This window comes from Pleurodeles waltl, chromosome 2_1, assembly GCF_031143425.1.
Source record: "Pleurodeles waltl isolate 20211129_DDA chromosome 2_1, aPleWal1.hap1.20221129, whole genome shotgun sequence".
Classification (NCBI taxonomy): Eukaryota; Metazoa; Chordata; class Amphibia; order Caudata; family Salamandridae; genus Pleurodeles; species Pleurodeles waltl.
In genome coordinates this window covers 631,693,453-631,708,463 of record NC_090438.1, presented here as the reverse complement: position 1 = coordinate 631,708,463, position 15,011 = coordinate 631,693,453, and the positions used below count along the sequence as shown (strand labels likewise).

Here is a 15,011-nt window from a genome sequence, read left to right as displayed (position 1 = left end):
AGGGAAAGTAAAAAGAAAAAAGGAAAGACTCCCACGCCATGTAAGGAAAACTTCCATGGTGTGGCTGTCAGTCCCACTCACAGAGTTTGTTTCTGAAAAAATAAAACTGTGCAAAGGTTTGATGGACAACCATCTTGTGTGTTGAAGCCGTCCATCAACCTTATACAACATTGACATGAAATACCATGACTGTGCTTCCTGCCAATGTTAACAGATATCTGTGGGGCCGGCAGACATCTCTAGATTTTGGGGACAAAACTTCCATCAGGATGATGAAGTGATTTAACTTGTTGCCCTAAAAACATTACCCTGTCCTCCAAATTCTTAATCAGGCCTATGGCAATACTTTAAACAATCACACAGTTAAAATATCGGGGAAATCTATTTCTGTGGTGGACATTGTATTGTACTGATTTTTCTGAGTCACATGTCTTCATTTAATTTTAAATAAATTCATAAAAGAGGCAAGCAATACGTCACATAAATAGAACTGTTTTAAAATCTATACCCGTAGCAGCACAAGAATGGATTATCAAAATAAAGTGCATACAATTGTTACAAGCAGCATTGCAGATAGCAAAACCAACACTCCTGGACCTATGGTGCATAATTCATGTTCAAAACCATTACAACAATCAGTTCTTCCTTAGGAGTTCTTACACATTTATGCTGCATAAAAGAGGTGAGGAATACATCACAGAATTAGAAGGGCTTTATTTTTATAATCTGTTCTTGTGCTGCTCTAGTTATAGATTTTAAAGCAGCACCTGAAAAGGGAGCTTGGAATGTGGGGGGCGCAAACAATGTTAATGAAAGTGTGGCTTATTATCTCCTTTCATCCGCTTCTTTTCTGCACAAAAAATATGAGAACTGATACTGTATTGCTACAAACATCATGTACAGCGATCCTACAGTGCGCACAAACTACTAATGTTTTTCTTTAAAATGGAAAATCGTGTTTTTACAATCCAACAATGTTTCAAAATCAGCAACATTTTTGGTATGTGTTTTTTCCCATGTATTATACAATTTCAGCATATGAAATGCTGTACGTTTCGTAGATGAATTACTAGATATTATAAAGGGAGTGTGTGTTTTGGATCTACATGTTAGCACTGGGAACTGCTGATTAGCACATCATTTGATTTCATGATTTATTATGTCACCACCGGACCATGTGACATGGTTTGCCTTTAATCTACCTTTTTTAATGTCTACTTTTAATGCTTACGCCCAAAATACAATTAAATTATTGAATTGAGTTTGACATATATTTACTAGTGTTTTTCCGAAAATATTTATGGGAGTTTTTCTTTTTTGAATGTATTTGTTATTTTTATAAACTGTGCCAAATATGTAAAGTAGACTAACTATCTATCTTTGTGTTTTGCTTCAGGTTTCCAGTCAAACAACAACTGCAGTTCAGGAGGATCCATGACTATTCTTCCGAGCAAAAATGACTTTTCAAGCACTGATATCACAGTGTTAAACATGCTGAACAACAGGCGGGACAGCAACACGAGCACCATCAGTTCAGCATACTTAAGTAGTCGAAGGTCCTCTGGTATTTCACCATGTTTTTCAAGCCGGCGGTCAAGTGATGCTTCTCAGGTAGAGGGAAGGCCCCACAATTTAAGTGTTACAGATTCCTACGACCCAATCTCCACGGATGCCTCCAGAAGATCGAGTGACACAAGCCAGTATGATGGTCTACCAAGTTTCCTGAGCCTCACACCAGCTCAGCAGTACCGACTGAAAGCTAAGTATGCTGCGGCGACTGGGGGCCCACCACCGACACCACTGCCAAACATGGAGAGAATGAGCCTGAAAACACGAATGGCACTTTTGAGTGACAACAGAGATTCAGGGTTAACACTTTCTTCAGGGAATATTCCTAGAAGGTCTAGTGATGGTGGGGCCAACAGTTATGGACGACGGCATATTTTACCTCAAGATATGCATGGGAATGTGACACGAAGAGCCAGTGATCCAGTGAGAATGGTTTCTAATAACCTTTCCTCTACTGGAGTACAGCGTTTCAACAGCCTGAACAATGTCAATCCTACTGCTGTTCCTCCATTCTCAGAAAGGCGCAATTTAAGTCTCCAGAATTATACGCGCTCTGAGAGTGGGTTTATGCGCAATAATTTCTCTCCCTGTCCACCAAGTATCAGTGAGAATGTGGCCCTAGAAGCAATGGTCATGGAGGCTGATGGGAATTTAGATGAGTACTTCCTACCAGATGATGTTGTTCAGTATCTGAACTCTCAGAACATTAGCCCCCATGAGCACTTGCAGGTCAGTGTCTCAATAAACAAAGAACCACAAGGTACAGCCATGGGGAGCTGCAACACCACCTTTGAGCAGGGAAATGCAACAAACAATCAAGGAAGTCAGCGTTATCATGACTCCAATCACCTCAACTCTGATCCAGACAAAAATGATTTGCCAATTCAGTGGAATGAGGTTAGCTCAGGAAGTGCAGAAAAGCCTCCCTTGAAAGGTAAATATGAGCAGCGTTCCATGGTACAGCAAAACCGTGCATTTGGGCTATTTAACAACATGATTCTTCAACAGCAAAATCAGTCAAGAAATGGAATTGTGCATGCTTATTTGCATAACACTGAAAATAGCTCTTATGGTTTGACAATGAACACTTCTGGAAACCCATTCAGCAGTATGCAGCCAAACAGAGCTCAGCAGTATGGTGAAACCATGAACAGGCAGGAAATTATGGTTAGCACCTGTGATGTAGGTGTGCAAAGGATGAAGCCAAAAAACAGTAGTTTGCAGATGAATGCGGGGCAGACGCCATTCTCACCATCCTTAATTGTGGACTCACAACCAACAGGCAACGTTAATGGACTGCGGACCAGAAATGCAATTGAAAAGGATTATTTTCTGAGTGAGCACCTTGCAAACCACCAAGGGAATGAAAGCATTCATGCTTATGAAGCTGATCGATCTAATCAAACTGTATCTGGGCAGGCTAATCTTGGGCCACACGCCACTTCCTATGAAGAGCAGCAAAACTCTGCCAATAACAATGGAAATCCGTCAGCAATGATGGTCACAAAAGGTTACCAACCATTTGGTAATATCAACTACGGGGGAAACAGACGACAAAGCATGCTCAGGCATCACGTACTGCCGCTGCAAGGACATATCAATGACACAAACCAAGCATGCAGGGTAAACAGTGTTAAAATGGAGTCACAAAGTGAATTTCAACAATCCTGTGCTAACATGTCAAATTACTCTGGTCAGTTGTATGACCAAACATTAGAATCTAATGAGCAAGTCGTGAAAATCAGTTCTGTCCCTGCTACAGAATCCAGCTGCCTCCTACAGGAAACTGCCAATTCATCTGAGCTTCTATCCCCGGGCGCCAACCAAGTGACAAGCACAGTTGATAATATTGACAGCAACAGTCTGTTAGGGGTTCAGATTGATTTCGACTCAATCTTAGATGATGGGGACAATGCCAGCTTAATCTCTGGAGCCCTGAGCCCAAGTATTATCCTGAATCTCTCACACAACTCTTCACGCCTCACTACTCCACGAGCGTCTCTTACATTCCCAATAATGCCTGTCAGCACAACCAACATGGCAATTGGGGACATGAGTTCTTTACTGACCTCTCTTGCAGAAGAAAGCAAGTTTCTTGCTGTTATGCAATAGACATCTGAATAGAATGACTAGAAAATAAGAGATACAAAGACTGGTTATTTTTTAGTAACGGATGTATTTTAGCAATCTGGTCCCATCCGCATAGGGTGTGCTACATGTATGTTCCTTTTATGGAACAATGACTCTCAAAACCCTAAAGTGTTCTAGGGAGAAACTGTCTTCCATTTCAGTTGTTTTGATCAGTATTGTTACCCCCTATTCTCCACCCCGTTTATAAGTCAGTATACTTGATTTTGTATTGTAGAACAATGTAAAAATCTGATGTGCATGTGAACAAAAAGGATTGAGATGACTGGTGATTTTCTGTCAAGATGAATATATTATTTTTTATACAAGCCCAATTTACATTATATATGTTTTAAACTTTAATCAGTGGTGAAATGTAATGATTTCCACAGCTACTGTTGAGCTGGATATTGCAGAATTTCCCACTATACACTTTTCAGTATAACTTCAGAATAATATAATAAAACACAAACAAATATGATGCTCATTCATACTGCCCCATGGTGAAATCAAAGTCTGAACTCAAGGGGACATCATAAGCACTCCAAAGTCATTATTGGCATCACATTTAAGTTACCAAGAATGTGCTAAATATATAATTTTTTGAATCAGGAAAATGTTTTTCACCAACAATTATTTGTTGTTTTATTGTTGTGTGCATTGATGTGTGTGGGAGGCAGTGGTACGGAGACCTGTGTGTTTGTTTGTGTGTGTGCATGTAACTACTCATGAGGGTATTCCACTGGACGATCCAAGTTGTAAAACAAGTTGAGGAGTCTTGCTCCACAAACCTATAATCATTGCACGTCTGCTGAGCTTGGAATGGTTGTGAAACATTACAAGCCTATTATAGTTTACTGTAGAATGATATAGCATACTTGACACATTTTCCCCAGAGAATGTGCTGCTTTAAACATGTTTTTTCATTTGTGTAAGGCACAGGCCTGTTTTGAGGGTACATTTGTTTCACCTTTAAGCCACGTTCACAACCAAGAAGCAATCATTTAGACATAATTGCATTATCATCTTAAATCTCTTTGCTTACACAATAGTTTTTCAGAGGGCTTGAATTCAATTGGCCCCTATGTGGCTACAGCTTAGGAAAAGCATTAAACATTTTCAAGTAAATTTAGCTTTCTTTACATTTCAGAGCTGCTTTTTATATTGACAGCACTGGCTTCAAGCAAAGTTGGTTGAGATATGGTACTTTATGGTGCACATTAGCTGCTCAACATGTCTTATATTTTCACAATAGTGGTGTGACCACACATTGGCCGAAATCATTTGTATATTATGTGCTGTTCATCGCTGTGTAGCAGATCAAGGGTTGCAAAATGATACCTTCTTCTCAGTTTTTTTAATCTTAGCATGAGATGTCAGACTTTTCAACGCACCTGTACCATCTTTTATGATTGTAACAGAACATTCACGGAAAGTATAAGTGCTGTAAAGGTTTTTGTTTCTCACGGGTTCTGCACTTGAGTAGATACGTTTAAAAGACTAAAGAAAGTGCATTGTTTCAGTAGTTTTTAGCAAAATACCCAACATCAAATGTAATTTTCTGTAGTCAATCTAAAGAAACAAAAGCAAAGATTGATCATTGTATGGCACTTGTGAATCTTAGAGTATTTTACAATAGGTACTGTTAAAAAGTAAAATATTCTGAGAATCCATTCTCTGTATGTTTGAATCACCTGATTTGGATTATTTTGACATTCCCTGCGCACCAAAGAGTGTCATAAACAGGTACGCATAATGAAAGTGTTCAAACAGTCAGATTGCATGATTTGTATTTTGTTTTTTAGCATCCTGTAGGCATTCATTTTAAGGTCAGGCACCCGTGTGTTGAACTATGTTCGTCTTTTACACATACAACTCAATCAGCAAATTCAGAAATTGTAAGTATGTGCCTTATTTTGTGTTGATTCTGTTAAAGAGGGACCAAGCATTTTGCCAAATGTTAGTGATATTTCTGTGCACACAGCACACCACTGTTGTCCAGAAGGATTTTGTAAGCCTTTTATTTCGTGTTTTAATGTCCTCATGAGTGTAGAATATCTTCCTTTGAAAAAGTAATTGTTGCATATTCTTCCAACTTGTATGATAGAAAACCGATTATCATTGTTTTTTCACTTTTATAAAAAGTTTTTTTTTTTTATAAACTGTTGTAATCCTGTTTTTTAATGTGTAAATACATTTATGTCTGGTAGAGATAGGCTTAAAATTTACCTGGTTTAGTGTCTGTTTGATACACTTGCAGTTATGATCTGATGTTTCAAGCCTTAGATTAATCTGAAGGCTTCTTAGCACTGTGTAAATATGAATTGTGCTCTGGCTTTTGGAACGGCTCAGCTCTTTTTTTAACAAAGAAAAAAGTTTCTTACAGTGACAAATAAAAAAACAACTTTGTACTTGAATATGTTTTCTCTTCTGTATTTCTTTATATTTTTTGAAGATTGACTCACCAATAGTTTTTTCATTTAGCGCTTGTAATTCATAGCACTATTTTCGATACATGTTATGATCACGGCATCCTGGAAAAAAGGCCTGTGATGTGAAAGACCTTTTCCACCTTTGTTATCTCTGTGAATTAAATGGTAAGGTCACTGTTTAAACATGCCATTGTATTGACAACTCGCTTGTCATCAGATGCTTCTTTTTTGAACTCCCAAATCTGATTATCTTAGACCTTTATGAAAAAGTTACTGGTGGAGGGCTATATATGCCTCTAATGTCATATATTTATAATAGTACATAACTATAAAATATTCTTCCTGCGCAATGGCCAAAACACATCAGTGTTTAACACTTTTTTGGAGATGGTTAACTGTATACAACAAAAGAGAATACAGCAAAATAATGTTTACTAAGACTATTGAGACAATTATCTAATGTACCCTAAAAAGTAATTTGGTTCATATATTAGTATATTTTGATGACCACTGTATGAAACCCAAAATAAGGTTTTAAGTTGCTTAGCAGAGTTCCAACAATTATCAAAGTGTGGATATAGAAATAACATAAATGGCATACACATTACAATTAGAAACAATGGACCTGATTTAGAGTTTGGCCAGTGAGATACTGCATCACACCTGTGACGGATATCCCGTCCACCTTATCACAAGTGTATTGTATATCCTATGGCACTAGTAATAAGGCAGATGGGATATCTGCTACTTTGTGATGGAATAACCCATCTGCCAAACTCTAAATCAGGCCTTTTTAAATTATTAGAAGAAATGCCCCTGTTTCTCAAAACATGATGATAAATAATACACACAATACATCAGTAACTTACACATATAAAAATAAAAATCACAGCTAAATAATATAACTTGCCTCAGACTAGGATCATTGTTGTTATAAAAATATGCTTTACCTTCTTACATCATGCAAGTGTTTTGGCATTTTAAGTTTTATAAACGTTTCAAACACATGCACTTTATACTCCAAATCAGAGGCGACAGCACTTTCTCAGTGAAAGCTGCTTCAAGCGGACCCACATGATTTTTCTTTTTGGCCATATGCCATAGCCAAATCTCACAGACTCATAGAACCCAGAACATGCAACGCTTTGTCTTGTACATTCAAGAACACACAATGTGCAACTGAATTGTCAGATTAAACAGAGCACGCTGGGACTAATATACATTTTGTTCTCAAAGTAAAGTTCAGCCAGCTCTTCTCTCAGCCAACTGACACCATGAGACCACTTAGCCCTGCAGACCTGTCAGCACCAAATATCTGTTTTATTTTCTTGCTAATATTGAAATCTGACCAGACTTGTAGTTAGTGACATTACCATACCAAACTTGTCACGTCTTGGGTTGAAAACACATTATTACATGTTTATTGAAACCAGGTGGAACAGAAGTTCATAGTAAAGTTTGCAGTCTGCTCTGAGATACAACTTGCCCTGTCAAGACTTCTTGTGTTCTGCTTATGCATTTCCAAACATCATGTATGATGATTCTCAGTAAAATCTTTGAGGGTGACAATTACATATTAAAATAATATTTTATCCTGAACTGTGCAAGTTTCAACTATGTGGAAACTATGTTCACTTGTTCTCCATCTGTGTCCCCTGTAAATGGCCAGAGCAAAATGCCCAGTAGCTGTGGGAACAGACATTGGGGGTCATTCTGACCCTGACGGGCGGCGGAGGCCGCCCGCCAGAGTTCCCCCCTCCGAAATACCGCTCCGCGGTCAAAAGACCGCGGAGGGTATTCTAAGTTTTTCCCTGGGCTGGCGGGCGGTCGCCAAAAGACCGCCCGCCAGCCCTGGGAAAAACTCCCTTCCCACGAGGATGCCGGCTCGTAATCGAGCCGGCGGAGTGGGAAGGTGCGACGGGTGCTGTTGCACCCGTCGCGTATTTCACTGTCTGCCAAGCAGACAGTGAAATACTTGTAGGGGCCCTCTTACGGGGGCCCCTGCAGTGCCCATGCCAGTGGCATGGGCACTGCAGGGGCCCCCAGGGGCCCCGCGACCCCCCCTACCGCCATCCGGTTCCCGGCGGGCGGACCGCCGGGAACTGGATGGCGGTAGGGGGGGTCGGAATCCCCTCGGCGGCGCAGCTAGCTGCGCCGCCTTGGAGGATTCCAAAGGGCGGCGGTACACTGGCGGGAGACCGCCAGTGTTGCCGCTCCGACCGCGGCTTTACCACCGCGGTCGGAATGCCCTTGGGAGCACCGCCGGCCTGTCGGCGGTGCTCCCGCGGTCCTCCAACCCGGCGGTCATTGACCGCCAGGGTTGGAATGACCCCCATTGTGTCAAACTGAACATGCTACATTATTTCCCTCATACTTTGACTCAAATTTCTTCTGTCCTCTTCTTCATGAATGGATTAGGGGGTTGAAGGAAGGTCCAGAATTTTCATATATATTCGACAGATATTAAAGTACAAATAGTAAATTTACGAGAGACCCACCGTGCTCTGCAAAAGTCAGACAACTGGATAATAGCACCATGGGTAGATGTTATTTAACACACACATCATGTGGAATCAAGTTATAACGAAAAGATTTAAGAGCTACAAGGGTCATAGCAGCTGCAAAGGGCATTGGTGTCCCATTTTCAGTCACTTCGATGTATGATTCAAATCCAGGTGAGTCTGACTTGTGAGAATCTTCAGAAAGGCATGTTACAAAACACCTCACTAGTAATATAGCTAGCAATCCTAAATTATATTTGGCACAGATAAGATATAAAGGTAAGATCTCTAAGAGTGTCCGTTTTCCAGGTGTAGAAGAGAATGGCATGATAGCAACCAAAAATAACATCAGCCTGGTTCCAGTAAAAATTAATGGTGAGCTTCATGAAGGCTTCACAAAAGTTTATTTCTTGCATTGTGTGATAATTTACTTGACATAAATGTGTTATAGTACATTTATAAAATGTAAAATACAATATATTCTTTACAGGATTGTAGATCAGGAACATCAGGGCTAGAAACAATTGAATAGTAATATTAGAGAATGAAACAAGTCTGGAGGAACATTAACTTCAAAAGGGAAATAACGTTAAAGGTGTTTTAGCAGAGATCACTTAGGACAATGAAAAATTGCAGATGTATTCTAATAAATATTTTTCCAAAGACAGTCATACACCAGAACATAATGTGTAGTATTCCATCCTCCAACAGGTTGTATAATGTTAGTCTCATTTTGGCTTTACAGGTTAAGCCTGCAAGATAAAGGAAGTAAAACCGTCATATAACAAATCTCCTGATGTAGATAGCAAACAGAGAATTAGAGACGTAAATGTGTTCTATATATATATGTTCGATGGCATGTGTAGCTGCAGATACACATGCTGTGCACATCCCGCCATCTGGTGTTGGTCTCGGAGTGTTACAAGTTGTTTTTCTTCGAAGAAGTCTTTTCGAGTCACGAGATCGAGGGACTCCTCCCATTTCGGCTCCATTGCGCATGGGCGTCGACTCCATCTTAGATTGTTTTTTTTCCGCCATCGGGTTCGGACGTGTTCCTTTTCGCTCCATGTTTCGGGTCGGAAAGTTAGTTAGAATCTCGGACAAATCGTCAGTATTGTTTGCGTTCGGTATCGGGTTAGTTACAACAAATTGACACCGACTTTTGAAGAGCTCCGGTGGCCCTTCGGGGGTTTTTCGATCCCCCGTCGGGGCCTGGTCGGCCCGGCCACATGTCTCTTCAAGGCTGATGGAACGGACCCCATTCCGCTTCTGCCCAAAATGCCATAACAAGTATCCATATACAGATCAGCATCTGGTCTGTAACTTGTGTTTGTCGCCAGAACACAAGGAAGATACTTGTGAAGCCTGTCGAGCGTTTCGGTCCAGGTAGACACTAAGAGACCGAAGAGCAAAAAGACTGCAAATGGCGTCGGCGCCGACAGGACAAGGGCGTTTCGAGGAGGAAGAAGAAACCTTCTCCATCCAGGAATCGGACTCGGATGAGATCGTTCCCGAAGAAACGCCGAAAACCGTGAGTAAGACGTCGAAACATAAAACTCCTGAGAAGACCACAAAAGCCCAGGGGACGCCACCGCCAACAGGCCATGGCTTAACCCGAAAAATAGGTGACCGATCATCGGCACCGAAAAAGGGCACGCTGGTGTCGAAGTCATTGAGATACCGCCACACAGCAATCTCGGGTCCGAGATAGCAGCTCCGAGCAAGTTCGGCACCGAGACAGCGGCACCGAAATGAGTCGGCACCGAGAGACAACGATGCCGAAAATAAAAAAGGTTTCTTCGGAACCGAAAAAAGTAGCCAAAAAGGTTTTGATACCGAAACATCCGGCCTCGGAACCGAAATCAAGTTCCTATACAGAGGAACAAGGACTGTCCTCACAAATGAAAATACATAGATTTGGACAGGAATTAGAGACAATGGAGCCAGACTACACCCAAAGAAGGCTCCACATCCAAAAAGAAACGGGGAAGATCAGCACTCTCCCTCCTATTAGGATGAAACGCAAACTTGCCTTCCAGGAGAAAGACAAGCAGCCACAGGCAAAGGTGGCTAAACAAGTAAGCCCGCCACCGTCTCCACAACGCTCACCGCAAACATCACCGGTAGCCACTCCACCTATGATGCAATCCCCGACTCATACAGGGATAAGTCAAGATGACCCTGACGCGTGGGACCTTTATGATGCGCCAGTGTCAGATAATAGTCCTGACTGTTATCCAGCTAGACTGTCGCCACCAGAAGATAGTACAGCCTACGCACAGGTGGTGTCGAGGGCAGCGGCATTTCATAATGTCAGCCTGCATGGAGAGCCCATTGAAGACGACTTTCTATTTAATACACTGTCGTCCACACACAGCCAGTACCAGAGTCTTCCCATGCTACCCCGAATGCTAAAACACTCCAAACAAGTGTTTGAGGAGCCTGTAAAAGGAAGGGCCATTACTCCAAGAGTGGAGAAAAAATATAAACCGCCACCAACAGACCCCGTGTACATCACACAACAGCTAACACCGGACTCAGTTGTAGTAGGGGCGGCTCGCAAGAGAGCGAACTCACATACTTCAGGAGATGCACCACCTCCAGATAAAGAAAGTCGAAAATTCGACGCAGCAGGCAAAAGGGTGGCGGCACAGGCAGCAAACCAGTGGCGTATTGCAAACTCACAGGCTTTGTTGGCCAGATACGATAGGGCTCATTGGGACGAAATGCAATACTTTATAGAACATTTGCCCAAGGAGTTCCAGAAAAGAACACAGCAAGTAGTAGAAGAAGGACAGAGTATCTCCAACAATCAGATACAGTCAGCAATGGATGCAGCAGACCCAGCTGCTAGAACTGTCAACACAGCAGTGACAATAAGGAGACATGCATGGCTGCGTACATCAGGATTTAAACCAGAAATACAGCAAGCTGTGCTGAATATGCCATTTAACGGACAGCAGTTTTTTGGGCTGGAGGTGGACACTGCTATCGAAAAACTTAAGAAAGACACTGATACGGCCAAAGCCATGGGCGCACTCTACTCCCCACAGAGCAGAGGCACATTTCGAAAAACACAGTTTCGAGGGGGTTTCGAGGGCAAAGCACAGAACCCACGACCTCACAAACAAGGCCCACTTATCAGGGCCAATATCTGCGGGGAAGTTTTCGGGGACAATATAGAGGGGGACAGTTCCAAAAAAGTAGAGGGAAGTTCCAAAGCCCCAAAACTCCTCAAAACAAGCAGCGACTTCCAAGTCACACATCCCCAACACATAACACATGTGGGGGGGGAGACTAAGCAAATTTTACAAACATTGGGAGGAGATAACAACAGACACTTGGGTACTGGCAATTATCCAGCATGGTTATTGTAAGGAAATGCCTCCTTGGCATGGTTACCCCCTGACTTTTTGCCTTTGCTGATGCTATGTTTTGAATTGAAAGTGTGCTGAGGCCTGCTAACCAGGCCCCAGCACCAGTGTTCTTTCCCTAAACCTGTACTTTTGTATCCACAATTGGCACACCCTGGCAGCCAGATAAGTCCCTTGTAACTGGTACCCCTGGTACCAAGGGCCCTGATGCCAGGGAAGGTCTCTAAGGGCTGCAGCATGTCTTATGCCACCCTAGAGATCCCTCACTCAGCACGGACACACTGCTTACCAGCTTGTGTGTGCTAGTGAGAACAAAATGAGTAAGTCGACATGGCACTCCCCTCAGGGTGCCATGCCAGCCTCTCACTGCCTATGCAGTATAGGTAAGACACCCCTCTAGCAGGCCTTACAGCCCTAAGGCAGGGTGCACTGTACCATAGGTGAGGGCACCAGTGCATGAGCACTGTGCCCCTACAGTGTCTAAGACAAACCTTAGACATTGTAAGTGCAGGGTAGCCATAAGAGTATATGGTCTGGGAGTCTGTCAAACACGAACTCCACAGCACCATAATGGCTACACTGAAAACTGGGAAGTTTGGTATCAAACTTCTCAGCACAATAAATGCACACTGATGCCAGTGTACATTTTATTGTAAAATACACCCCAGAGGGCACCTTAGAGGTGCCCCCTGAAACCTAACCGACTATCTGTGTAGGCTGACTGGTTCCAGCAGCCTGCCACACTAGAGACATGTTGCTGGCCCCATGGGGAGAGTGCCTTTGTCACTCTGAGGCCAGTAACAAAGCCTGCACTGGGTGGAGATGCTACCACCTCCCCCAGGCAGGAGCTGTAACACCTGGCGGTGAGCCTCAAAGGCTCACCCCTTTGTCACAGCACCGCAGGACACTCCAGCTAGTGGAGCTGCCCGCCCCCTCCGGCCACGGCCCCCACTTTTGGCGGCAAGGCCAGAGGAAACAAAGAAAACAACAAGGAGGAGTCACTGGCCAGTCAGGACAGCCCCTAAGGTGTCCTGAGCTGAAGTGACTCTAACTTTTAGAAATCCTCCATCTTTTAGATGGAGGATTCCCCCAATAGGATTAGGGATGTGACCCCCTCCCCTTGGGAGGAGGCACAAAGAGGGTGTACTCACCCTCAGGGCTAGTAGCCATTGGCTACTAACCCCCCAGACCTAAACACGCCCTTAAATTTAGTATTTAAGGGCTCCCCTGAACCTAAGAATTTAGATTCCTGCAACTTACCTGAAGAAGAAGACTGCTGAGCTGAAAAACCCCTGCAGAGGAAGAACAGAAGACACCAACTGCTTTGGCCCCAGTCCTACCGGCCTGTCTCCTGCCTTCCAAAAGAAACCTGCTCCAGCGACGCTTTCCAAGGGACCAGCGACCTCTGAATCCTCTGAGGACTGCCCTGCTTCAAGAAAGACTAGAAACTCCCGAGGACAGCGGCACTGCTCCAAAAGAACTGCAACTTTGTTTCAAGTAGCAGATTTAAAGACCCCTGCAACTCCACGCAAGAAGCGTGAGACTTGCAACACTGCACCCGGCGACCCCGACTCGACTGGTGGAGAAACAACGCTTCAGGGAGGACCCTCCGGCGACTCTACGACTGTGAGTAACCAAAGTTGTCCCCCCTGAGCCCCCACAGCGACGCCTGCAGAGGGAATCCCCAGGCTCCCCCTGACCGCGACTGTCTGAACTCCATTTCCCGACGGCTGGAAAAGACCCTGCACCCGCAGCCCCCAGCACCTGAAGGATCGGAACTTCTGTGCAGGAGTGACCCCCAGGAGGCCCTCTCCCTTGCCCAGGTGGTGGCTACCCCAAGGAGCCCCCCCCTTGCCTGCCTGCATCGCTGAAGAGACCCCTTGGTCTCCCATAGGAAACTATTGGAAACCCGACGCGTGTTTGCACACTGCACCCGGCCGCCCCCGCGCTGCTGAGGGTGTACTTCCTGTGCTGACTTGTGTCCCCCCCGGTGCCCTACAAAACCCCCCTGGTCTGCCCTCCGAAGACGCGGGTACTTACCTGCTGGCAGACTGGAACCGGGGCACCCCCTTCTCTCCATTGAAGCCTATGCGTTTTGGGCACCTCTTTGACCTTTGTACCTCACCGGCCCTGAGCTGCTGGTGTGATAACTTTGGGGTTGCTCTGAACCCCCAACGGTGGGCTACCTTGGACCAAAAACTGAAACCTGTAAGTGGCTTACTTACCTGTTAAAACTAACAATACTTTACCTCCCCAGGAACTGTGAAAATTGCACTAAGTGTCCACTTTTAAAACAGCTTATTGTGTTTTATGTAAAAAGTATACATGCTAATGTAATGATTCAAAGTTCCTAAAGTACTTACCTGCAATACCTTTCAAAGGAGATATTACATGTAGAATTTGAACCTGTGGTTCTTAAAATAAACTAAGAAAAGATATTTTCCTATAACAAAACCTATTGGCTGGATTTGTCTCTGAGTGTGTGTTCCTCATTTATTGCCTGTGTGTATGTACAACAAATGCTTAACACTACTCCTTTGATAAGCCTACTGCTCGACCACACTACCACAAAATAGAGCATTAATATTATCTCTTTTTGCCACTATCTTACCTCTAAGGGGAACCCTTGGACTCTGTGCATGCTATTCCTTACTTTGAAATAGCACATACAGAGCCAACTTCCTACATTGGTGGATCAGCGGTGGGGTACAAGACTTTGCATTTGCAGGACTACTCAGCCAATATCTGATCACACGACAAATTCCAAAAATTGTCATTAGAAATTGATTTTTGCAATTTGAAATTTTTCTAAATTCTTTAAAGTCCTGCTAGGGCCTTGTGTTAGTCCCTGTTAGTATTTCTTTTAGAGTTTAAAAGTTTGTGAAAAGTTTGAATTAGAACCTAGAACTAGTTTTAGATTCTTAAAAAGTATTCCAACTTTTAGAAGCATAATGTCTAGCACAGATGTGAATGTGGTGGAACTCGACACCACACCTTACCTCCATCTC

General features: G+C 43.3%; 1 protein-coding gene across 7 annotated transcripts in view; it reads left to right on the top strand.

Annotated features, from left to right (window-relative positions):
- GLI3 (GLI family zinc finger 3) overlaps positions 1-6,113 on the top strand; it is a 380,984-nt gene extending 374,871 nt beyond the window's left edge. For all 7 annotated transcript variants that reach the window (XM_069215944.1, XM_069215967.1, XM_069215953.1 and 4 more), the window contains one exon: positions 1,397-6,113. In XM_069215944.1, the coding sequence (XP_069072045.1) occupies positions 1,397-3,681 (2,285 nt within the window). In that variant the 3' untranslated portion in view covers positions 3,682-6,113. The remainder of the gene's footprint in view (positions 1-1,396) is intronic.
- The last annotated feature ends 8,898 nt before the right edge of the window (positions 6,114-15,011 follow it).